Genomic DNA, 24,380 nt, shown 5'->3' on the forward strand with positions numbered 1-24,380 from the left:
CGTGGTTCATCATTGGCAGGCGGAGGGTTCAACAGCGGCCTATTCCTCGCGTCCTTGTCGCTGTGTATGTCATCGAATACCCACCAACCTTGACGAGCGATATGCCAGTCCTGAAGAAATACTTCCATCATAAGGATGGCCCACATGTAGTTTGCAATGCCCTATCCGAAGTATATTCATACACCCTTGGACATAAGGAGTAGGTTCCAAGATAGAGAGGTAGTATCCGTAAGCCACCCGGCATTGCATTTCTTCAACGAGGATACGCTGGCGGCAGCGATCATGGGAACGATCTCTCTGCATCTTCACGTACTGGAAGCTTATTCCAATGCACCCGCGGACACCACAGCTTCCTCCGCATCCTGCTATTATGGAAATTGACTTCACCGCCAGCCTACTTCGTTCTAACCCTCACCGACGTTGCAGACATATTTCTCCACAACCTCACCGAAAGTGATGTCGTCAGCCCACGTCTGACCACCAGTCTCTCTTCCAAGACCTGGCCGTCAGCATCTTTCAAGTTTCCCCAGCCAGGCTCCCCAGATAAGTACGCAAGATATGTAATATCACGCCACGTAAATGTCGCTTGAGCATCTCGGCCCGCAATCTATCGGCGTCAGCAAGATCCACGCCACTCCCGCTCGCCCCGGAAGATCCTACCGCGAGATACGCAAAAGCTAGAAGGGCGAAAGGCCCGAACCTGCAGCGTGGGGGATAGGCTTGAGTTCATGAAAAAATATCTCCAACGGCCGTAGGTATTACACCCCGGGCATGACACCAATCATCTTTTGGTGCTCACATTTGTGTCGACTGAGCAAAGCCGAAAGCCTCACGTAGGAAGTGACAATAGCCGTCTAGTCTGTCTGAAATAAGACCCCATTCAGTAATTGCGCTGCATGTTTGCGCACCTGACAATCAGAACCGAGGTCTATTTGCTCAGCCGCGGCGTCAAACGGCCAACACATCAATCACACCCAACCTGACGAAAAGTCATCGTTGTTGGAGGGAAGACTTTAATGTGACGCTATGCTGACGGTCATTTCCCCCATCACCCACGGCGGCGGCCCGTCCCAAGCCATACCAAAATCCCCAAATCTTTCCGTAAGCCCGCGATTTCCGCCGACCACGGAGGGATAACTAGTCCAGCATGAAGGCTTCTAGAGATTGACTGAGACCACCGAGGGGGGCTTGGTGACTCAGCTGAGGCCTTCCCGTCCGCTGCCGCCGAGGATGCGTGGGGGCTGACTTCAGAATTGCTGCTGTCTCGGACTGGCTTGCGCGCCGCCGCAGACCTGCAGCGAACATCCCGAGGCACAGGAAGCTGTTCAGAATGACAATGGCGAACTTCTTCGCATAGGAGACTGTGACACGGAAGCCGAAGCAGGGAGCGACTTGCTGACCTAACGTGCGACTCGTGACGATACCCTCATGGTCAAGCCCCAAGCGACGATGGCGGTAAGTCGCTAAGTCATACGCCTTCCGTCCGAAACAGTTCCTGCAGTAGGCGGCGACCCGGCGGTCTAAGATTCTTCACCGCATCTCCGGTCCCTGACTCTCTCCCGCAGTGAAAGAGCGCGGCGCGGGGCATATCGCCGGCTAGATACGCATGACCCCCCTCCTCCTCCGTCTCAGCGTTTACCTCTACTCTTCGTTCTCACCCAACGACGAGTGAAGGGTCCAGGCACCACACTCGCGTCAGCAGAGTCAAAATCACGGAGAAAAAGTAGTCATTAGCCTAACTGGAGACGATGGTAGTGCCACATGCGCTTCGTTTCCCCCGCCTTTCGAGGGGAAACGACCCTTTGCCGACAACCGTTGGAAGGATACAAGCGTGCGGCATGGGGGAAAGAAGGCGCGCTAGATGCTGAAAGCAGGCACATCTGATCTGGTGGTGTGAGAATAGAGATTTGGCATATGCTTTTTGGCCTTCTTACAATAATTTGGCTGACCTTCCCATTACGGCATTTGTTCCCCTGGCCGCTCCACGATGGCGCTGGTCAGCAGCACCTGGACGGGCAACGTGGATGGTCAGAGGCGGCAAAGAAGTATCGTTGTTGTGTAAACATCAGTTTTGCTGAGGTGTCATTCTCTGACTGCCCCGTTTGCGCTCAGTACATGCAATTTTGCTTTTCATTGTGTACCGCGTGACTAACTTTTGCAGTCATCCTCGACCGAACAGAGTCGCAAAGAAGAAACGGACAAGAATAACAAACGATGCACCCAGGCCACCTAAAACAGAAAACACATGTAGACAAAAATAGTGTCTGAAAGACGCTCCTGGAGTCTTTCCGTTACCAAACGTAGATTGCAACCTCGAGCTGTCAAATAAGCACACATAAGGGAGATGGGAGACGCGGGTGTGTGAGCCCCCGCGGCAGCGCTTCAGACCATGGGGACAAGCGCCGCCCCTCGAGGACAGGAACCCATTATAGATATTTTGGGTGATGCGAAGGGCGGCACCACCATTGAACCATAATCGGGGCGAGCAAGAGACTATTGAGTCGCAGCAATGCGATGCTGAAGCCTAGAGCTGCAGCTCAATGACGGCGATCGAGAGGCTCAGCAGGGCGATAACCAATGACAGTAAGGAGACACATGCTTGCTGACTCTGCCTTATCGATGCCACCCACCCTCTCGCATCCATCCATCCAGCCCTTTACATTTTATTTGGGCGGAAGAGGAGGGGGAGCTTTCTTCAACTCGTCTTTCAGGAGTTGCAAGGGGTCCATTCGAAACAGCGTCACCAGAGGGTGAATGAATCCTGAGGCGGCGTGACCTGTTGGAACGAAAAGGAAGACAGCAAAATCTGGGGTTGCAACCGTCGACCCCAGGTTACAGGGAATCTTTTCCGAACGCAAACGGATTTGTTCCCGCAAGTCTTGGAGTCATGGGAACAAACAACGGATCAATGTCTGCAACTAGCCTCCGAGACAAGGGAACTCAGAATAAGCTGGAGGATTAAACAATTCTGGGACCAAGAAAATCAATATCAATAATATTGAATAAAATATTCAAGGTTAGTAAGTAGCTTTTTGAAAGTGTGTATTTCCAAAGCGACGGTCTCACCTCCAACCTCTGGTCCACGATCCGTTTTGATACCCACCTTGATGTTTCCCGGTATCAAGGATCACGGTTCTTGGTTCACCGTATCTTGTAAGTTACCATTGTCCTGTAGTGGAAGTATCGAAATCCACACTCCTGGTCGCGATGGTCACATTTCCACTCTTCTCGCTGCTGGAACCTGGCCGAATGACCAAATAAGGAAGCCGACGAAGCTGCGAGAAAGATTGGACTGCCGGGCACAAGCCGAACCGACGACGACGCCACCGTCTCCATTCAATGTTCCGCATGAGGCGATATTCCGGGGAACCTTCGTGGAGGTCCCACGTACGGTATTTGCAAGCCTCGCAGAATGCGGAGAGAGAATGAGGGGGCTTGGCAAAAGCTCCAGAGTATCTACGACGATTGTGGACCTAACTCGGTATTCTGTCCGCCGAGCGAGCGCCAGCTAAGTAGCTAGTTCGGGAATCGGCTTCAGATTCGCCATCTCTGGCCAGAAGCAGAGTCAAAAGATGTTTGGGCGCGTGAAAAGCGTGAGGAGCGTAAGAAAACGAGAAATGTGAAAACGTTCACCCGGGGGGTCATTGAAGGGTGGGACGAATGGAAAGCGTGAGCGTAAAAGCCAACGAGATCAGATGAGAAGAAGAACCGGAGCGCGGTGGACTAGGACAGACCCTGAATCGTGCTCAGGTTGTGGTGTGCACCACTGCACCCTGATTTTTCTTCGAAATCTCCTCTTACGGCAAGGTGATTGTAATAGTACATACTGCGGTAAGAACTAGGTGGCCAAAAAGTTGGTTCTTCCTGGGATGGTGATAGGAACGAAAATCAGGGTCTTGACTTTTGACACTTCAACGGCCAAAGTTGGCAAAACCATCCCATGCGACGGTTCCAGTTCCTTGGTTCGGAAGTGGGATGAGTCGTACCAGAAACGGAACGCAAGAGAAGTCGCTGAAGAAGACGTCAGTTGGAGAATTGGCTAATCGAGGATTTCCTTGGTCTGTGAATGGTTACAACGTGAATGCGACCTCGTCCGTTACAACTTTACGGAGGGTGTTCCGAAGCGCTTCTCATACTATGCCCGCCATCTACCACCCCCTCTCCCCCTCCGCGACTCCAAGAAACGGGGTCTGATACTCCGCCCTCCGTGTCACGATGCAGCCCGGCGGACGCCATCTGGCATCTTGTCTCTTTGCTGGGCCAGGTGGGCTCTACACTAGTAACCTAACCTCTCTCGTGGGATTTTCTTGGACGCAGAAATTTCGCAGAGCATCGTGACTTTGCCGGGAGAATCACCACCCACCCCCCTCGACTCCTCTGTGGCGGGCAAACGTCCCATTCGTGGACCAAGGTGTATGTGACAGAGAGTCCCAACGATGTGGATAGGCTACACTAGACAAAATGGAACTCGGTGCGACTACGGTGGTGATGGCTAACGGAGCGGGCCCCGAAAGAGAGAAAGGAAGAAGAAAAAGTTCCAAGTTCTCCTCCTTCTTCTCCTGGCATCAGAGAGACAAATCCACTATTGTGAAGAAAAGCGCCAAAGACGTTACCCATTTCCCCCTCTTTCTCGAAACTGGGATTTGTCCCGTTTGATATTCACCCCTTGTCGCTCGTCTCGTGTCTCCAGGCGCAACAAAGAGGAGAAGATACTTCGGTACGGGAGCGTGACAGTCCCAGGTGTTTGCGTAATAAACGTCCTCTCAAAGGCTGGAATCACTTCGGTCTGCAGGGACCTGCTAACCCCGCCGCCAGGGAGCGGTTCCTCTCGTGATGACCAGGTCCCACCTCGGTCGGGTTTGCTCGGGGCAGGCGACAGAAAAAAAACCGCTTTATCCCCCCCCATCTCAGGCGTCAAGACATCGTGGAGCTCCGTCGCTCGTTGGGCTGCCACGAGGGGGACAAAGAGCTGTGGCCTGTAGGAGATTCTCCGCGGTAATCTCCGCTTTTGCGATACATAGCTGGAGTTTACTCAAATGTCAATGAGGAGCCCTCGGATTTTTTTAATATGCGCAGAACGGCCAACTTGGCTTGTGCTGCTGATGCCTTCCCCTCACTTGCCGTCTCCGTAGCTGAACAACCGTCGCAAACCTTCGTGAGATTTCGCTCAAGATGAACCGGGGGGAAGGACATGGGAGGATGCGATGTGATCAGATCACTGGTGGGGCTTTGCATTTCGTGTTGGACCTGGTCTCACAGAAAGACCAGCCAGGCGAGCCTGTGGATTCTTCCAAAGACTGTCCTAGCAAACCAGGTTGGATGGACGATGAAAACTTCAAGAGACAACCTAGCAGTGTGGCAGTCTAGTTCTCAGGGACAGTTCGTCGTCCACACCAGTCCGGCAACCCGGTGCGGGATATCATGAAAAAGGGCCCAGTCCTGTCAAGCAGAAGTGTCGGTCAGGGCAACAAATCAACAACCATCAGCCGACTCTGAGTGGTTGTAGTGTAGTGTACCACTTGAGCCACCATCCCGGGACCAAGTCAGGACCCTTCTTGCATCGAACGTCTCTTCTGAAGGTTGGGGAGCGCAGAAGATAGCGTAGTGACAGTTCAATAGGCGGCTGGGCCTTTCTTGGAGAGAAGAAGGCAGCCATGTGGCCAAATAAATTTACCCGAGCAATTTAGCCACGGGTGCCGACTGGTGGAGGATTCTCTTTCTGCCGCATGATTTGTGCAACAGGGCTGCAGAAAATGTCACGCTGCTGACCCCGCCGGGGCCGCCGCCAGATGGACCACCGGCGCAGGTGAAAGCTCCGGAGGGTGACTGCCTGAGGAAGTTTGGTGGTTGTTCATAGCCATGTCTTTCGGTCAAACATCCAGACGACTCGCCGGCGCCATCGCTTTCTCGAGGTTGGATGTGAATGGTCTATGTCTCGCTTCACCTCCAAGATCTGACTTTCTTCCGAGGAGGACCCCGAATGATTCTCCCTAGACAATCTCTCCACGCTCATCGCGGTCCCATTCAGGGACCACCGCTGATCATGCGCCTTGCGCAAGATTGTCCCCAGAAATTGGACATGCGATCTGAAAGACCGCGCGCACATCATTTGTTGCCCATCAAGACACGTGAAGATGATTGCCGGATGTGTTGAATTCTCTCATCTGGAGCGAACGAGGTGATCTGCCTTAGCGTTTCTCAGTCCCCGTAGGCCGGCGAAAGACCCTCCTTCCGTCGAATCTATCCACCAATCCCAGTAAAGACGAAGATCCGAAGTCTGATAGCCTTGTTGCCTCGCTCGAGACGATGTCAGTCGCGGGGTTTAGAGGCACGAGAGGGGCTGGGCGTAAGCGGGTTTTGCCACCATCGTGCAAGAATCTGATCCTCCGTCCGGGGACACAACGGTCATTTTGTGGACTCCGCGGTGGCCTCGCTCGCAACTTGCAATGACCAGTATCTCCCTAAACCGTTAGGTGGTATCACGTGAAGAGGCAGACATGCAGTAGCTGCTACCGGTAATTGCGCGTTCATGGACGTGGGAAGGGAAAGAATTGGAGAATGGTCCGTACGCTCGCGATGCCTCGACCCACGGTCTGATATTCCGTTCTATCCGCAGATGTTGATAGAAACATTCCCATGCTACTCAAATACACAAGGAGGGAAGTGGATAAGGGCGTAATACGAGACTAGGCTTTCGGTGAGTCTAGACTCGAGAAGTAGCCAAAGGGGTTTTAAGCAAACGCCGAGGACACAAGACGGCTTATCAACTCGATGAATGGAGGTCCGTCACTCCGGAGAAGAAAGGGAGCAAAACGGCATAGGAGTGATGTACAGGAATGCTGGCCTCACCCGTATCGCAAAACAGTTCCTGGACTCCGGACAGACGAGGCCAGAATGGCCGGCCTCCTCAGTTCTCGGGCTGGAATTGACCATCGCGCCTGTAGCAAGCACGCGCAGGGCAACAACATCACGCCTTTTGCTTTCTCCCCTTCGACTCTTCCACGCGAACACACTTGCCTAATTCGGTCTCACCACCGACTCGGCCGCCTGTCGTGAACAGGGACCCCGTTACGATCCCGGGCGATGCTCCGCGACCGAACGACGCGCCGTTCTCTTGCGTGCTCGGACCCCCCTCCGTGAAAGTCCGTCGTGGTTGGTGCGCTACAGACCCTTTTGTTTGGAGACTTTCGGTATGGACAAGGCTGCCTGCGCAGACCACGGGTCTATTTGCCCGTCCAGACTTTTCGCTTGACGTGTGCTGCCGCGAAGACGCATGACAGAAGCCGACGTGGAAGGTTTTCTCAAGATGACGGGTCGCTCTGCGCCATTGCTGACAGGCAAAAGCCGCGTGCGACTATGCGCGCGATGCGATGGCAGGAAGGCCTGGGCAACAATCTGCACATGTGAGATATATCAAGGCGATACCTACAACCAGCAGGATAAGCGGACATAGATATCTGAGTATGCCTGAAGGCTGCTGGTGTGTGGCCAGCGCTCGAATGAAGGTGACAGGGGTCATTGTGAGTCTAGTCTCTCGGTCTCTCCCCCGCGGCTCTCCCATCGGACTTCCAGGTCCTCGTTGTCTCGAAGGCAGAGACAACGCCCGTGTCTGTCTTTTACCCCCTCCGTCATACCGGCCTACGGATCAACGACCGTCGGATCCAGCGACGGGATTCTACTGGCTAGAGGAGAACTGAACCACATGTAAATGCCATCAGGTTACCCCAGTTCGATGAGAAACCCCAAACCAAAAAGGCATCCGGCGCCGCCCTTGTGAGATCTCTCGATAGTGGAGTATTAGAGGTCGCTAGCTGATTTATGCATTCTCAATGTCCCCTTACCGGCTCAGCTTGCGAATGAATCTCCAAACGTAGTTTTGCCTGACTCTTTTGTTCCCAACCGGCAGGCGACGTTCGTGAATGGGTCTTACTTACCCCTCCATCTCAGGCAGGCACGGATCCTCCGAGTCCCGCGGTCCAGGTGCTGTTTTCGATTTTGGGTATTGATTTTATTATGGGTTTGCGTGGGAATAGGATGGTCGTAGAAAAACTCTGTCCAAAATGTGATAAATGACAGCTGACCAGATCCACGGCGTCCATCGGTACCCTCGCGCATCGCGGGAACACCGGTAACAGAGGCTGTAAATCGTGGGTATCCATTCGTAGGGGTTGACGAAGAGATGTGCAGAGATGTGCAGAGATGCTGCCGGCGCATAGGCAGCCGGCCGAATCTAGAACGGCCAAAATACCTGCCTACATCTCCACCACCCATCCCCAAACTGCCAAAAATACGAAACATCCCTTCCCAACGACGCAAGAGGCGTTCCTGACACTACCCTCCAGAGCAAACCTGACAGAGAAACCCCTGCGAATGAGGGGGGAGGAAATAGGTTGGTAGAGAGGAGATTTGCTCATGTCTCTTCCGGCCGAATGTGACCCCAGGCTTGTCTCAAAAAGACAGATTCAATGTGTGTGGTGGTGTGCGTGATGTGCGTGCCGCTTCACCAGGCCTGCCACGCCCTGGCAGGCCTTCCCGTCCGGGGAAGCGTTCCGGCCGAGGTGAAGGAGGTCCGGATGAGTGGGTGAGGAATGCGCGGATGCTTGGGCTGAGAGACCTACTGGGTAAAAAGGAAGAAGAAGAAATGTTTGGCCATACTACTCCGTCCAGCCAGTACCGTGCTTTTGCAGCCCTCTTTTGCCCATGTTCGTCTCATCTCACTTTACACGCCCCTCAGGAAGGGGCTCAGCTGGGGTCACTAGGTGAGATTCGTGTTCATGCTTATTATGTGGTCAACATTCCCAGCTTGGAGTATTTGACAGATGATTACTTTTTAAATATGAGATTTAATAGACTTAAAGTAAGGATTTGTCTTGTGACGCAGAGTTAAATAATATAATATTTGAGTCTCCGTTTCTCATTTTAGTCAACGAAATTCCTGTCGGTGAACCCGTGATATTCGATTGACGTTATAGTATCCCGACAATGACATATGTGGCATTCATGAGGCTTCTCGATCTGGGTCTATTGACATTTGACACTTTGCCATTGTTGATGCAATGAATTGCTGTACCTTACAGGAATGCGGGTAAACATACATGTTCAAGCTACCACCAGCCTACTGTAGATCATCAGCTCGGGAACCACTCGGTGTTCTCTTATTACCCCAACGATTTGCATCATCGATGAACGCCGTGGCCACTCCGAGATCCGTTCCCGAGAGCTGGTCCCTCGCCAATCTGTCAGTCTCTCAGAGTCTCCAGTCCCATGGCACAAGCGTCTACGTAACTGCGGCAGGCAAAGTGCAACCGAGCTTCGTCACGAGTCTTGAGGAGCCTCCATATCAATTAGCCACCTAGGATACGAATACATCCCTCGATATGAAAGACTCTTACCATATGCCCATTGATGAAGCAACGAGTGTGGCAGCCATCGAGATGCCTCAATAGACACGATTTCATTGGTCACAAGTTATGGCAGTAATTAGATGTATCCGGACGGGAAGCGACACTGATCTCCCCGTACTTACTAGTGCCACAAACCATCGTTGGTGTGCCTAAAACTTCAGCCCACCCCAGTCGTGTTTGCGATTGCCAACACATCGTGGTGAACTTCAGGTACCGACCGATTCTTTCCAGACGACTCAGCAGCCCGTACAACACAACAACAGTTGCAAATTACCGAGGCGTCTATCGACGACGACTAATCCCTAGGTGCAAACGCTGAAAGTTTGAGCAGTGCCGCCTCTGTGGCTCACTAATCTCCCCCTCGAGAGGTGACAACTGACAGAACAAGGGACTAACTCCAGCTGCATCAAATCACCGTCCATCGATGACACTTCAGCTGCTTCTCTACAACTTCCCAAACAAGCCCTTTCATGCCTCCCAAAGCCATGATATTCGGTCTCGAGTCACGAGATGTAAGTCCTCGAGAGTCAGATCTGGATCTAACGGCGGGAAAGACGAATTTCCCTGCAGCCCCTTGCCAGATATTGATTCGAACGTGAGCGATTGGTCGGGTGGCGCTAATCAGCAAGGGTTCATGATACTATAAAGTTTGGTGGCTTGCGGGGTGGCCAAGCCCGCCGACAATCACCATCACTGCCACATTTCCCTAGCTTCAACGATTCACCCTCATTGACAGGTGTCAACTACACTGGTAGACTTCCTCTCTATAGCTTGACGGCTCGCATTGCGTCTACATGCCTCTTCAGAAACGTGATAGGCCGAAACAAGACTCCGGGCTGCAGATCCTTACCCGTCGCGCCGAGTGCCGTGAGGAAAAAGAAGTCCAGTGCCACGTTCAGACTCTCGAACCCGCAGAGTCAGCTACAAAGTGCAAGACATTCAAAAAAGCAAGAAAAGGTTCGGCTGAACGAGGCTCAAAGTCTCTGGTCCTGAATTTTCTGGACATGCTGATCATCAGGCACGTTCGCCATCCAACCGTTCATTCCTATTCCAGACGCCACGACTCTGCCGCGAGAGGGGAAGACCGAGTTACACAAGACAGGACTCGGATTTCCCGCCTTGCCTGCTACACCTGCCTGCCTGCCTGCCTTCCTACCTGCCTGCCCTACTTTGAGAGGCCGAGTGAAGCCGTGGCGGGCGTTGCACATCTCAGCCCTCCCGTAGATGGCTTGTTTCTTTTGCCCTTTCGTCGGCTGAACATGAATCAAGCAGAGGGTGCGGAGGGTTGAGGCCCGCCGCCAGCCGGTCCAGCATCGGGCTTCTCGTCTCCTCCTCCCCATCTTCCCCTCCGTGCCGTCGCCCGCACATTAGAGACATTGGGCTTGGGTCTGGTGACATACATCTCACTTTGTTGCATCAGTGACATCTCGGGCTTCACAACGTTGCGGGGAGGTCTCAAGCCGCAAAGCCGCGAAACATGCCGTTGAGGTTGAAGTTCACGCAACCTTTACCGGCGATAGGCATCTGTACATTTCGATTTTCTTTTCTTTCTTTTTTATTATTATTGTTCTTATTCAAACGGTTGTCCGAAGTAAAACGGACTAACAATTGTAAAAGCCAATAGTCCGGCCCAGGATATAGAAATTCCGACGACAAGATCAAACAGAAAACAGAGCAAATCTGTAACTTACACCGCTCCCCGCCATGGCGGACGCCGGCGCGGCCGTCACTGCGACCCGCGCGTCATATTCTCAAATATCCGCCCGCTTGCCTGCCGCCGGACTTTGACGCGCCCACCCTCTCCGTCCGTCCCCTTACCTCCTCCCCGGTTCCCGCTGCTGCAGGAAAACGAACCTGCGCGGCCATTGCCGGCTTCGATCTTCCGCCACTACTGTAGAAGGTACGGATAACATCTGTAACTCGTTTCCCCTACCCTACATGTACCGTGCAGGTAAGCAAGCCTTGCATGAAATATCGTATCGTATCGGATCGCGTCAAACTTATTGCATTGGATCTCAATAGATCGTACTATAGAAATAGACATGCGTGCGCCCTCACCGCTCTCCCCCACCCCAGACTTGCGGGAAGGAATGTCATCGTGCTTCAGCCTTCACCGTTTCCCGTCCCGTTTGATTCCAGGGGTGAGAAGAGCTTGATGCCGATTTCAGCTGTTCAGGTTGCCCTATTCAGGGCATCGCACATTACGTCCGTAGATCTTACCCGCTGAGCCTTCCATATCCATGATAAGCCATGCTGCTACCACTGCACCAAGCCGTGCTCTATTGCCATTGAAGAATCATCACCGATTCGCCCATAACATCTCTCGATCAATGGTATTCCCAGATACAACCGACTATTGTTTGTCGATCGTCTGAATGACAATCAACCCCAACGATATCCAACCAGGTCAATGAAGGCTACTACCGCGGATCAGAATCCCCGGTTCCCCCATGTCTTGGCTTTCCTCCAGCGTGGCAGTTGTCTGATAAAAAGCAAACAAACATGGCTAGAAGTCTGGAACTGGGGTTTGAGCGTACTTTCTGGCCGGACATCTGGTGAAGAGCAACGTCACCCACGCCAATGCAGCATTCCCCAAACACACCTGCCGCAGCTTGTCTGTTGATCAAGAGTGTCGGACGGCTACTGGGGACTATCCACAAACACGCAGGCCTGGAGATAACCACACGATGCCATTCTTGAATCCAAGACCAATACATCCCACACCACTCACACAGAAACCTCTTCCCCCCCCCTTTTGATCTCAACCGCCAACGTCGCAACCCCAGAAGAACGGTTGACTTGAAATAAGAAACGACGCACTCCTACACGACAAGTTGTAATCATCCCCGGTATGCCGTCACGTGCATAACGTCCGTACCGCGGACGCGGACCCAGCTGCATCTCATCGACTTTTACCCTGCTTTGCATGCGCTGCTCCAAAGAAAAGCCGTTCGCCCGTTTGGAGTTATTCCCCTCCAAAACCATTGTAATCCTATCGCCCAAGAATGGTCCCAGCCCCACCATCCAAACTCTTCTCTCTCTCATAAAAACCACATCCTCCAATGACATCCCAGACAAACCGCGAAGACAAATCCCAAAAAGGGACAGAAATAAAATAGAAAAGCCAATGCCCATTACCCCCTTGTCATCCGGGGAAGCTCGCCAGTCTCTCCGCGGGTGGAGACAAAAACTCAGGCCTGTCCCGCGCGACTCGCCGTCACAAATGACGAGATGGGTAGGTCAGCTGAGCATTCCCGAAACAAAATCTGACAGCGGGGGGGGGGTGAAAAGGGCGGAACCGTGAACGCGCCTACGCAATCGCCAACTCTATCCCGTACTGCTCTATCAATCTGCGCACTTGGAGTGTACTAGTCATTAAGCTTCTCCCGTCGGGTAGCTGTCATTATTGACGACAAAAAAGTATCAGTAAAGATCGTCACTTTTCTATCAAAATGCAAGGTCATACGCCGTTGTCGTTACCGTTACTGTTGCCGCATGCCGCTGCCGCCGCCGCTTCCAGGCGCCGCCATTCCCTTTCCTATTCTCCCTGCGCGCCAAACGCCGAACGGAGGCCTTCGATCTATCCGTACGTCGGCCTCCTGCTGAAAGATCGTCGGGTAAAGTGCCAAAGCAACCCCGGATCGTCGGGAAACGGGGCCACCCCGTTGAACGACGTGAATGCATCTGTACGCAGTAAGGTATCCATAGTGGCTCTTCAGCTTTGCATGCATTCTCTGAAACTGGTTTCCAGATTTATCATGATTTGATGGCCTCCCCCTTTGATAACCTAAAATGTTAGCAAGAAAGAAAAGAAAAAAGACATTGCCTTGTGAGTTGTGATAGAAACAAGTCATGCCCTTTTTTCTCCCGCGCCAAACGCCGATTCCAATGCGATGAGAACAACCAAGCCGACGGGTCGTCGTTATCCGTCCGTTAGGCGTGGATCGGTACATGTATTATCAAGTAGACTTGACTAGCACAATAGCGCAAAAGAGAGGGGGAAAAAAACACCAAGCGACGAGAGAAAAAGCAACGTCTGCTACCATTTTGCAATCAACCACAGCTCGCAATAACGCAGCAAATCACGTTCCCCACGTGTTTTCCCTTCCCGTTCTCACTGGACCAAATGGTTCTATCCCACTCCTCGATACCTCTGATACGCGAAACAACACGGCGCTCAGGCATAGCAAAGTCGGTACTTGGTCAACCGCCCGTCTTCCCCTTACTGAGGGCAAAGGTAAAGGTTGATCGACATAACTCACGGCCATGGCGATATCAACTTTCCCCCGTGTCGCAGCGATCGATGGCAGCGGTGCCAGGTCGTAAACAATTCCTCGGTGTCGAGAGGAGTCTAGCGAAACCCGCACAACCCCCCCGTAGCTGGGACTGTTGCATGAAACGCGGGATATGTTGAACTTGCTATCCCACGTCTTGAGGGCTCAGGCATTTCGACACATGTTGAATTTTTTTTTTATAAACGGCAATTATCAGAGGATTTGAGTACCTGAACCACCCCCACACGCAAAACTACTCAGAGCTTGGAAAATACCCCATCATTTCATGATACTTCAGACTTTCGCATCTCCGGCTTACACCACCCCATCAGTCCTCATGAAGCCAGAATCCTTCTCGAAGAAAGCAAAGAAGCCCCCCAATCCCCATAGCCCACGATAAGAAGCCACACCTCCTTCCTCGTCGTCACGTAGCATCCTCCTACACCGCACCCGTACCCCCGTACACCGCCCAGATTCCCTCTCCGGCCGGTGCCTTTTGCGTGTCCGCGCCTGTTTGCAAATCTCCTACATACAACGAGGCCTTTGAGCCAGCCCCGTGTGGTTACATCCAAACCAACCCACCCAACAACACGCCAGGGTCCCAAAAGAAGTTGGTGTGCAGCCCGTGTATGGTATGCTACAGCCTACCACGACGGTACCAATGCCATCCCGCCAGTGCCATATGGCTTCAAGGTACTCCGTACTCCCTACCGAGCTGTTGCGCGTGGGGGTTGCACGCTGTCCCGGAGCCGGAGGCAGTTTGCACTCTTGCGGGTTACCTACTCTTCTCTGAACTTGGTGCAGTGGTAGGGAGGCGGGAACTCGGTCCAACCGCGCGTGGGGGGGCTCACCGTCCCCCATCCCCTTTCGGACGGAAGAGTCGCCGGCCCGCGAGCCGCCGCTGGGCTTTTCCCCATCGTGCATTCCGTCTCTGCGCATCTGACCGCCGCCTTCAGCCACGTTGTATAGGTAGCCTATGGGAATACGTAGTTGTACTGCAAATTGTCCATCAAGCCAAGTGAACGACTGAACGCGACAGACAGGAATGAGATGGCAAGTCTCAGCAGAAGCGGACACTGCGTTTCGGTGTACGGATAAACGAGTTCCAAAGCAAAACAAATACGCAAACGTGCCGTCGATTCGAGTGAATCGATAGAGATCGTGATGCTTCAAACGCCCTCCAAATCGCGATGGTCGACTCGCGCTACCTTGCACCAAGCCTCTTCCAAAATCCGGGAACTACTCTACATCCCGCGCATCGAAAAGCCCGGTGATTACAACCAGGCCTACTCCGTACCTACCGCGATTCGAGTCAGCTTCGTCTTGGCTAAACTACTATTTGCCTTCCCTCGCGCCAATGACAGGAGTCGCGATTTCCACATATTTGCTTTTTCGGACATCACCAGCTGACCCGGCCGCGGGCGGCCTAGGAAATTCCGCAATTCCTTTCCTGAGCTTGAGTTGCTTCACAGACACATACACACACAAACCTTCACAGAAGAAGTTCGGGGCCCAGCGCGCCGGAAGCGGCCCCGTCCGCCGCCGACTGAGAAGGGCGCGCCCCCACATTGCTTTCCCGTTGTGGAAGCCCGATGGACAAACCCATCCCTGCATGCTGTCCGGGATGGCAGAGGCACACACACCATTTCTCTCCCTTTTCTCTGCCACTTTTTGTCCGGTTTCCCTCTCGCCCTTACGTACTGGTATCTGTGTGCTTAGATGCTGGCGATGATGTTATCAGTCACCTTGTAACTGACCACCACCACCTCTCCCCAGAGCTGAAGGCGCCGTAGGGATAGCTAGGCACAAACTCTATGCTCTAGATATTCCCGAGGCCAAGGTTCCCAATCTCTCGGCCGATGCGACGTATCATTTTCGCAGTAGTCGACAAGGCGTGCAAACAGCGACCTAGAGAGTATCCGTAGTAGCAAAAACAAAATCAGATATGTGAGGTCAAAAGTCAAGTGTGAACCGGGGACCCGGCCCATTTCGTCTCATCATGGGTGTCGTCGTCCAGTCTCCTGGGAACCTTTTGAGAGAAGAGAAGAAAGAGGGAGTCGGATGGCCATGTCGTAATTGTCGTCGTTGGAGATGCCTTGTCGGGACCCGTTTGCTCAAAGAACCACACCCTTCCCCTTCCCCTTCCTCTCTCCAATCTCCAACTCCCACACCTTTTCACCTTCACAAGCATTCTCCTCACCTTGGCGGAACCTGGGTGGCCTGGTGTGCTTGCAGTTGTGTGCGGCGAAGCGAAGAAGTACCGCAAGCCAGGCCGAGGTGCACGATTTTTCCCGTTGCGCCCAACCAACCACAATAGCAGTGGACCATGAGTGGTGGAGCGTCTACACCGTCCCCGGTTCTTGGGATTTTTGTATGATTTATCGCCTTCCCAATCCCTCTACCGGTGACCAGGTGTAGCAAAGTCAATTTGATTGGGATGCATCAGTTGGCCTTCCAGAACCGGGTCGCTTCCCCCCCTTCCCACCCCCGGCCGAGGTCAACTTCAGGTGAATGCTCCGTCCTTTCGTGAATGATGGCATGGGTTCATGGCCCATGGGATATCGGTTTTCACCCATCCCCCGTTGGCCTGCTTGTCGCAACAACTCGCAATACCATGGGTATAGTCGTAGCCGAGGAAGGAAAAGGGAGGAGAACCAACAGTCCTGTCAGTTAACGACACTCCTGACAATCCCACGATTCCAATAATCCGGGTTGTTGGATCCAAGCCGTCTCATCTTTTCTGGCCATGTCTACTTCGTACACTATGCGTACGAATATGCCACCCCGGCTCGAGGGCGCAACTTGCACCGAACAATTGTTTGTCGCGCCATCGGTCTTTCGATGGAATGCTCACCGGGTACGCAGTTCGAGTATGGCTTGCGCCGTGCCCTTCATCTTAGAACCCATGCACACCGGCATCCGGGAGTTTGGGAAGGAATCAAGAGTGATTGATTCCTCGGAAAGCCTCTCCCCTAGCTCCAACTGCGCCGTTGGCTTCGGCGTCGCGTGTTCTCATATGCGCAAGCGATATCTTTGCAAGGCTAGGACAATACCTTTTTTCCCTCCTGCCTCGTATGATCGTCACCATGTTCGCGTCTTCTCACAATCATGTTACTCGCGGGTTCCGTTTTGTCTCTCGGTCCGTTGTCGGGGGTGAGTTGGAGCAGGATCGTAGGGCCTGTCCATTTCCCATTAGCTCCGCACGACGTATGATTACCACGGCCTCGGGACTGCTAGATGGTCGCGGAAGCGATATCGTGGTCCCCCGGAGACCGTTTTCTGCGAAGCGAACACCAAGGTGACGGCGCTCACGACAAGTGCCCCCTGGCAGATAATATTGTGCTCTGCCATTGTCAATTCGGGCTTGACAAGGGCGGAGCTCCCCATCGACGATGGCGCCGAAAGCCCGTAACAAAATGCCGTGCACATCGGGCTTCAACTTTCAAGGATACAGCGAGATAGGCAAGCCAGAATCCTCCAGTCACCATGGGTCAAGGGTGAACAGATGACCACGGAGAGTAGGGGTACTGGCCGCTCCGCCAACCGTGACGGACGGACGGGTGCTCCCACAGAACTAGCATCCCGCGCTGACAGTCGCCGTGATGCCAGGCGTGGCGCGGCTTCAGGGTGAGGGAAAAGAGGAAAAGAGTGGCAGTGGCTTCAGCCCCCTAAGCTGCGGTGTTTGCTTCATGGTACCTAACGAGACGTGGGGTGCCGGCGTTGGCTTGACTTTGGGCTTCCAGAGGCAACCCGTCACTTGACCAAACTGTTGTCAAGCAAGGTCCCAATCGAACGACAAACGTTGCTTTTTGCGCAGAGTTGAAAATGTGAGTTGTCAAACAAGCGGCGGTCATTGCGCGATGAGTAAACCACATGGACCATGAGCAAAGCCTGAAAGCCTGAAACTCTGAATTGTAGGGCTTTGGTGATGTCCAGTGGCAGAAAAAACGAACTGCAAGGTGAGTGACGAGTGACCACCAACGCGGTGAAATGAACACCAGGCTCTAGGAACTGCTCCAGCAACTGCATTGGGGAAAAGGTGACGTTTCAAGGGTCCAATTGCAGCCTCTCCAAAGTTCCCCCCAGGTGCTGTGACGAGGCACTTTTTGGGGCCTGGTGACCAGTTGACCCATGCCGGGGCTTGAGAGTTTGGGAACGAATGTCTCGCCTGGTTCAGGAACCAGAAAGCCTCGAAGGTTTAACGAAGGTCTGGCATGCTGCTTCTGTCGGTCCCTCAGGATCGATCAGTCTCAACCATGCCTTCTGACACCGACTGCATACGTCTTGGCCTTCTTCTTTCTGACCTCTGAGTTGGCATGAGTGTCTCTCATGAGCAGGAAGAACAACTCATTCCGGGGCGTGGGAGAGCCCACAAAGCGCCCATCTGCGTCTTGCTGCCCCCGACCCCCTGTCCAGCCCGTTGATGAACACTGGATCCCATGACATTCTGGCAACCAACCGCGGGGTAGGTAATGAGGCGATGAGCAAGCAGGGCGGTTGAGTTCATCATCGATACCAGGTTCCAAGTTGCTGCTTGGCTGATGTGCATGTCTGTAGATAGGATGCCTCCTTGCGATCAACATTGAGAATGACTGTTGTTATTGCGTCCCTTGTCATTACTGACGCCTCACGAGGGCTGAGCTTCGTGGGCGGGCAGCGGGCAGGCGGCAGACAGGCGACAAGCGGCAGGATTTGTTGATGACCTAAGTGATGGGCATTATCACGGGGTCGATTTGGGGCGAGCGCAGACGCGCTGCCGCAACCAGTCAAGCAGCAAATTCGCAAGCCAGCGAGGGGGTCAGAGCATGTCACATCGCCGTGTCAGCGCTCAAGGACGGGCCGCCGCCGATTCGTCCGCAACCAAATTTGGCGACGACGAATTGACCTTGTCGCCGTCGCGAGTCCGGGCCCAAGCAAGCTGCTTTGGTGCCAGCTCACTATGAGCAGTCGACACTATCGAGGGCTATGCAGCCGCCATGAGAGATAGTCTCGTGGACACGGACAGGCACTGCGAGTCGCCGAAAGATGTTCTCCCTTCAATCTTGCACCTAAACCTATCCTTCCGCGTAGCAGGCCGGATTTCGTCCCGAGGGACCTCGCGGCTGTGGTATCCGTAGGTTTGGAGATGCTCGAAGCGGAAGAGGGGCTGCGACAAGTCTGTCCCCGTGGTGACAATGCCATGGCAATTCAATTAACGGGCACTGTATTTGCAGCGGCACCTGCGACTCGTGATCCAGACTTCAGGGACGGGAACGAATGCTGGGGAAATTGGAACGTTCGGAATCAGGGCATCTGTTTGACCCCAGTATTCGTAGAGTGAACGTCAAGACTCAAAGGGGGGTTTCTGGGGAAGCGATTGGCGGTCGTCCCGACGGAAGGGTTGAGCAACCTAAAGCCTCGAAGCAGAGATTGAGAAAGCATCGGTTTGGGCTGGTCCGAAGTCACGGGCACAGCAGAGAGAACCAGGCGAACCAGTCGAGTCGAGCGTTTCTTCTGGTGGTCTCGTTGTGCGTTGTCACCTCCGTTGTGCCGTTCTCAGCTCAAGGAGTCAGTCAGTCAGGGACCCTTTCCCTCTGGCAGGACAAGTCTTTTCCCCCTCCAGTGGCTCCCTAGGTTCGGAGAAGAGCAGCGAGGCCGCAGGGCAGGTGAGCAGCTGGACAGGGACCGACAGGGACAGGGCGTTGATGGACGTTGCCTTCACGGTTCGAGCTGGACGGCGATCCGTTTCGGCGGGAAGAGGCACGGCGGCTCGTGACCAGTGACCAGACGGAAATCGCTGTAAATGGCAGCGAGCTGTCGAGGCTGCATTCGTTCTAGGCCGTCGCGGTCTGTGAGGGTGCCAGAAGGGGAACAGTGCCGGCAGGACGGTAGATCGAGGAGATACGCCAGGCCTCTTTGGGTAGCATATTTCTGGCTTATCTTCTTTGGGTAGTGTACGGGTGTTTCGGTCAGGTACCGAATGACGGTTGACGGAAAAAGCGCGACGGAGAACCGGACGGGGGTAGAGGTGTGGACTCTGCGGAGGAGCCTTTGCCTGTGGAGGAGTCTTTGGAGGTCGAGACGAGGCCGATGGAGACTTTTGGATGGAAAACGTGGAGATGAGGCGCGGCGCATATTCGGCCAGACGACTTAGCCACTGAGAATTGGTGACAGAAACCCCGTATTCCGCACAGGGAGAGTCTCCGTTTTTCTCTTGAACGTACGTACGAAGATTCTGTGCCCCCCAAAGATCCAGAACCATGACGGAGACGCGATATGGAGACTGAATTGGCATGTTCCATACGGAGTAGCTTGGTCTGGATTGGCCGAGGTGCTGACGGTGACAAAACAACCGACGGACGGACGGGACGCAATGCGGCAATCTAATGGGCCTGGATGGTGATGCCGCGACGAAGACGGCCAGAAGACTCCCGTCACATGACCCAAACGGTCCCGTGGGCGAGGCGTCCGTGGAGCTGAACGTGGAGCCCAACGGACTGAGCTGGGCCAGGCCCCAGGTCTCAATTGAAAGTTTTCGTTCCTGAAGTTGGAAGACGTGGAGGGATGGAACGGAGAGGGGGGAGAGCGGACAGCTGACCGTCGACGTTCGCCGCCTCAACGGACTGGAGTACTGCCTAAAACGGCTAAGTGTCGAGGAACTTGAGCTATACCGAAAGAAGTAGTATCTTGGGTCACCCGCGCTCCCAAAATTGCGCGTTGGGTTGCCGTATGGGGTTCAGCGCAATTGCCCTATGATGCCCCTTTAGGCTTGGTTCAAGATCAGAATAAGGGAGCTTGTCTCTCTGGGGGTCTCTCGGGGAACATCAGAGCAAAAGTCAAGAGTCAAGACAGCTCACGTTCCTGGACCCCCTCTCGAACTCCGGGGGGAAGCCACCACGACTTGCCCCGTCCAGGCAGTGTACCGAACTTCCCCGAACGACAAGTTTCTGGACCTCGTCAACCCCCTTCCCTTGGGCCCTTGGAGTGCCCTTTGTACGTATCCCTGTGTCGTTGACCGTCCCAAAAGGTCTCTTGCGCACCCGTGACTGCCTTGCCGTCTTGCGCTTGATGGCTGCGCTGCTGGGTGCTGGTACTACTGTTCCGCGCTCTCTCTCCGTTCTGGTTCTGTGGTCTCGTGGAGTCTTGCGTCTGTACATTCGGCTACGTACCGAGATACCGCCGCAAAGAGTCGTTCAGAACCCCTGACACCCTGACATTGCTTGGGATGGAACACACTGACATGACTGACTTAGGTTGACTGAGTTGAGTCTTTCTTTCTGCTCTAGACCTGATTCTGAATCACCCGGCACGAAGAGGCCCAGCGTCGTCACAAGCCGAAAGAACCAGCAAAGAAGAACTGACTTGTCCGTCTCTCGCCAGGACAGATGGACAGATACAACTGGAGGCAAAGACAGTCGAAAGCTTGAGCAACCGCAGAATGCTGTCCGTATATCCGCACGAATACACCTACCTGGTAACTGAGAAGAAGTGGTACTTCCTGTGATGCTCGTCTTGGGGAGGGTCATTCCCCTCTGGAAAAGAGAAAAGCCACCGACTGGCGGTACTTTGTGCCCCGTACCTGAATACATAAGTTACCTCCACTTTTGCTTCAACACTTCCGTCGTCACAACCCAAGGCCTCAGGTCCCAAGGTCTCTCCTCTCTCTCATTTTTTTCGCAGTACGTACCTTACCTCTCCATACCCAATTCTCACTCACACCCCCACACCTCAGCACCCACACCCTCTTCTTTCCCTTCCTCTCCTTCGTGCCTTCTTCTTTTTTTTCCCTCTTTACCAGGTAGTGGTGCTCCATGCCGGGGGCCCCTGCTCGCTCCTCCCTCCCCTCTTGTCTTCTTGTCCCATGCTGAGGGAGGTGCGAGGATATACGTACTTTGCTCACCGCGACTCACCCCCATGCCAGCATCAACATTCCCCACGCCCCCCCCCCCCTCCAAAATCCTAAGGTACTCTCACCCCTTCCACCCACTCCCCCCCCCAATCCCCATCTCTTCCCATTGCCCATCGCACATTACATCTACCTATACTTACTTACATGCATCCCACTCCGCTGCCATCTAATCCACATCTTTCAACTCTCTCTGGCCAAACCCGAGGTGACGATAATTATTAACGTCCGTCTTCCCCCAGACTTTCCACCCTTCCCTTCTCCTCTTACTTCATTGCTCCACCAGAAGCACATCTCGACCATCGACTCGACACCTCTCCGCATATCCAGAGCCAGCATTCTCCGGATTCCCCTCCCGTAAACGCCATCATATTAAAGCATTCCTGTCTTCGCCCTTTCGCACCTCGACGTCTGCATCAGCACTTCCAGCGACATCATTTCCCCGACGTACATAGCGCCCATCACTTCATCGTCGACATCATCGACCGCCACCCGCAAAACCACGACCCGCGACTCCAAATCTGATCTCGACAACATCCATATCGCTTCGCTCCAGGTGCCGAATCTGCCCTACTGTACTGAATCCCAATACACCCTCAACGCTGGGTGTCTCTTCAATCTCAACCACCACCATATCCGCGGAACCGACTACCTCCAGCTGCTCAATTCGAGCAGCCCATCTCGGCGCAATGCCTTACCCTCTCGATACGCACGTCCTGACAGTGGACACCAATGTCATCAACAAGGTCGATACCTCAAATCCTCAGAACCTCTACAGCATGTGGACTGGTAAGCATCTCGCACCTGGCTGCTCCGTTCAAGGAGCTCGCGCACTACGCGCCTACTAACACACCTCCAGTCTTTGCCAAGTGCGCAGAGTCTGTTGAACAGGGCCGCAGGTTAGAAAACCTCAGCTGGCGATTGTGGAACCGTGAAACGTTCTGCTGCACCGAGGAGGAACAAGCCTCCATCACCGCCACCAGCCTGCCCAGAGAGATTCCCCAAGCCAGCAGAATACAAGATATTCCTCAACTGTCCGGCAGTGTCGAGTCAGAAAACGACGACGAGGCAGTCGACTTCACTTCATTGTCCGCACCCCTCGAGATCCGCCCCAGAATCCAAAGACAGGACTCTTGCGCGAGCAACCGCAGCCGTGGCAAGGAACGCCACATCACTTCCGGCGACTTCGAGAAGATGGTCGTCTCCATTATCAAGGAGAACGAGCCCTTGTCTGCACCTCTTCCGCAAATGGCCTCCCCTTACATGCCTCCTATGAAGGAGACTCCCGACCTGGCCCCTGCCTCCCCCGTCTACGAGCACTCTGGATCTACCACAACCGAGTCGCCTTGCAAGTCATCGGAAGAAGAGCACTCCCAAGAGCCGACCTCACCCGAAATCACCTCTCGCACCACCGTCGTCCGCGGCTTCTCTCCATCACAGATCCCCAGAGCCATCCCTGCCTCTCCCAAGGTTATTTCTCCCGCCGCCATTCCCGAGCCGAGGTCATCACCTGCAGCCAAGCCCATCCTGTCCAAGAAGCAGCCCATGTTCTCCATTGGCGAGTCTTGCTCCTCGAGTGAACAAGGCCACAGCATCGAGAACCTCAGACCCATTCCCGCTCCTGTCCAGAAGCGCAAGATGTTCCAGGTCGGCGGCTCCTCCGAGGAGGACAGCTCTCTCAAGAGTGCTCTTGCCTCCCAACCCGGCTCCCTGCTCACCGGTCAGAAGAAGACGACTTCCTTTGCCGACCATGTCTCCACCCGCATGATCAACGACGATAACTCTGCTATTGCCGACGACTCAGAGACCGACTACGTTGACGAGAGCGCCATTGATGATGACGACGACTCTTCCGACTGGGAAGACTCCATTGAGGACAGCAACAAGTCTAGCATTGATGAGAAGACCTTCTTCCAGCGCGTCGACTCCAAGGTCAACTTGACGTCGCGCCGTTCATTGATCACGCTCATGATGACTGAGCAGAACGACCGCTCCAGCAAGCTTGGCAACATTGCTTCCCAGTCTACTTCGGCACTCCCTTGGTCGCGCACTAGCCACCCGGCTCCTCCTACCTTGGCCGTCTCCCCGAACGACTCTGATGACGCCCCTCTCATGATGAAGCGCGGCAATCGCTCTTCTCCTCTGAAGCCCATCAACGAGGTGCCTCGCTCGGCTGCCCAGCCTATCCATGCCACAGCCAGCCACAGCCACCTCCAAGCTGCTCTTTCTCCCCGCACTACCCGGCGCAACATGCTTGCGACTGAGTTGACCGAGTCTCTTCGCCGCAACCTTCTCTGGGAACGCCAGCAAAAGTCGTCTACTGCCAACGCTGTCCTCAAGAGACGCCACACCTCTCACGACGTCGCCAACCTGAAGCAGTACCCCGAGAAGGTGTGCCTCAAGAACGGAGACGCCCCGGTCAACCCCCAGTATTTCTCCAAGGATACTGACAACTTTGGAGGCTACCACTCCAAGGGATGGTAAATCACTATTACATTACCGCGCCACACACAACACAACACAAAACACACACACTTATCACGATATTTGACGAGCGTGTGGCCTTCGAGCCCGCTCGAGCACAGCTATTTCTGGTTGCTTTTACACTGCATTGCGCGCGGCGGCATCGCATCGGCTCTGCCATTCATCATAGTACCATAATCATGGGCGCGCATAGTTGGGACTATTCAGTCCCATGATACGACACGGGTGCATTCATTGGGCCTCGAGGTGGGCCTTTTGGACCTGATTCTAATTTTCACACATTTGCACGGCGTCTCTTCATCACACGATACCATGGTCTGTTTTGTCTTCGCA

The 24,380-nt window shown here is 54.0% G+C and overlaps 3 protein-coding genes across 3 annotated transcripts; 2 read left to right on the forward strand and 1 right to left on the reverse strand.

The window, feature by feature from the left end:
- Positions 1-12,131: 12,131 nt before the first annotated feature.
- On the reverse strand, positions 12,132-12,539 carry CTAM01_04980 (uncharacterized protein; the record flags this gene model as incomplete). Its single annotated transcript, XM_060521010.1, has 1 exon — positions 12,132-12,539. One exon carries the CDS (start codon positions 12,537-12,539, stop codon positions 12,132-12,134), a length of 408 nt encoding a protein of 135 aa, XP_060384379.1.
- A 1,768-nt stretch (positions 12,540-14,307) lies between these two features.
- Positions 14,308-14,700, forward strand: CTAM01_04981 (uncharacterized protein; the record flags this gene model as incomplete). Its single annotated transcript, XM_060521011.1, has 1 exon — positions 14,308-14,700. The coding sequence occupies one exon, from the start codon at positions 14,308-14,310 to the stop codon at positions 14,698-14,700; it is 393 nt and encodes a 130-aa protein (XP_060384380.1).
- A 7,552-nt stretch (positions 14,701-22,252) lies between these two features.
- CTAM01_04982 (uncharacterized protein) lies at positions 22,253-24,047 on the forward strand (the record flags this gene model as incomplete). Its single annotated transcript, XM_060521012.1, has 2 exons — positions 22,253-22,352; positions 22,423-24,047. 2 exons carry the CDS (start codon positions 22,253-22,255, stop codon positions 24,045-24,047), a joined length of 1,725 nt encoding a protein of 574 aa, XP_060384381.1.
- Between the last annotated feature and the right edge of the window lie 333 nt (positions 24,048-24,380).

Source organism: Colletotrichum tamarilloi, assembly GCF_030869305.1.
Source record: "Colletotrichum tamarilloi strain Tom-12 chromosome Unknown Scaffold_12.1, whole genome shotgun sequence".
Lineage (NCBI taxonomy): Eukaryota > Fungi > Ascomycota > Sordariomycetes > Glomerellales > Glomerellaceae > Colletotrichum > Colletotrichum tamarilloi.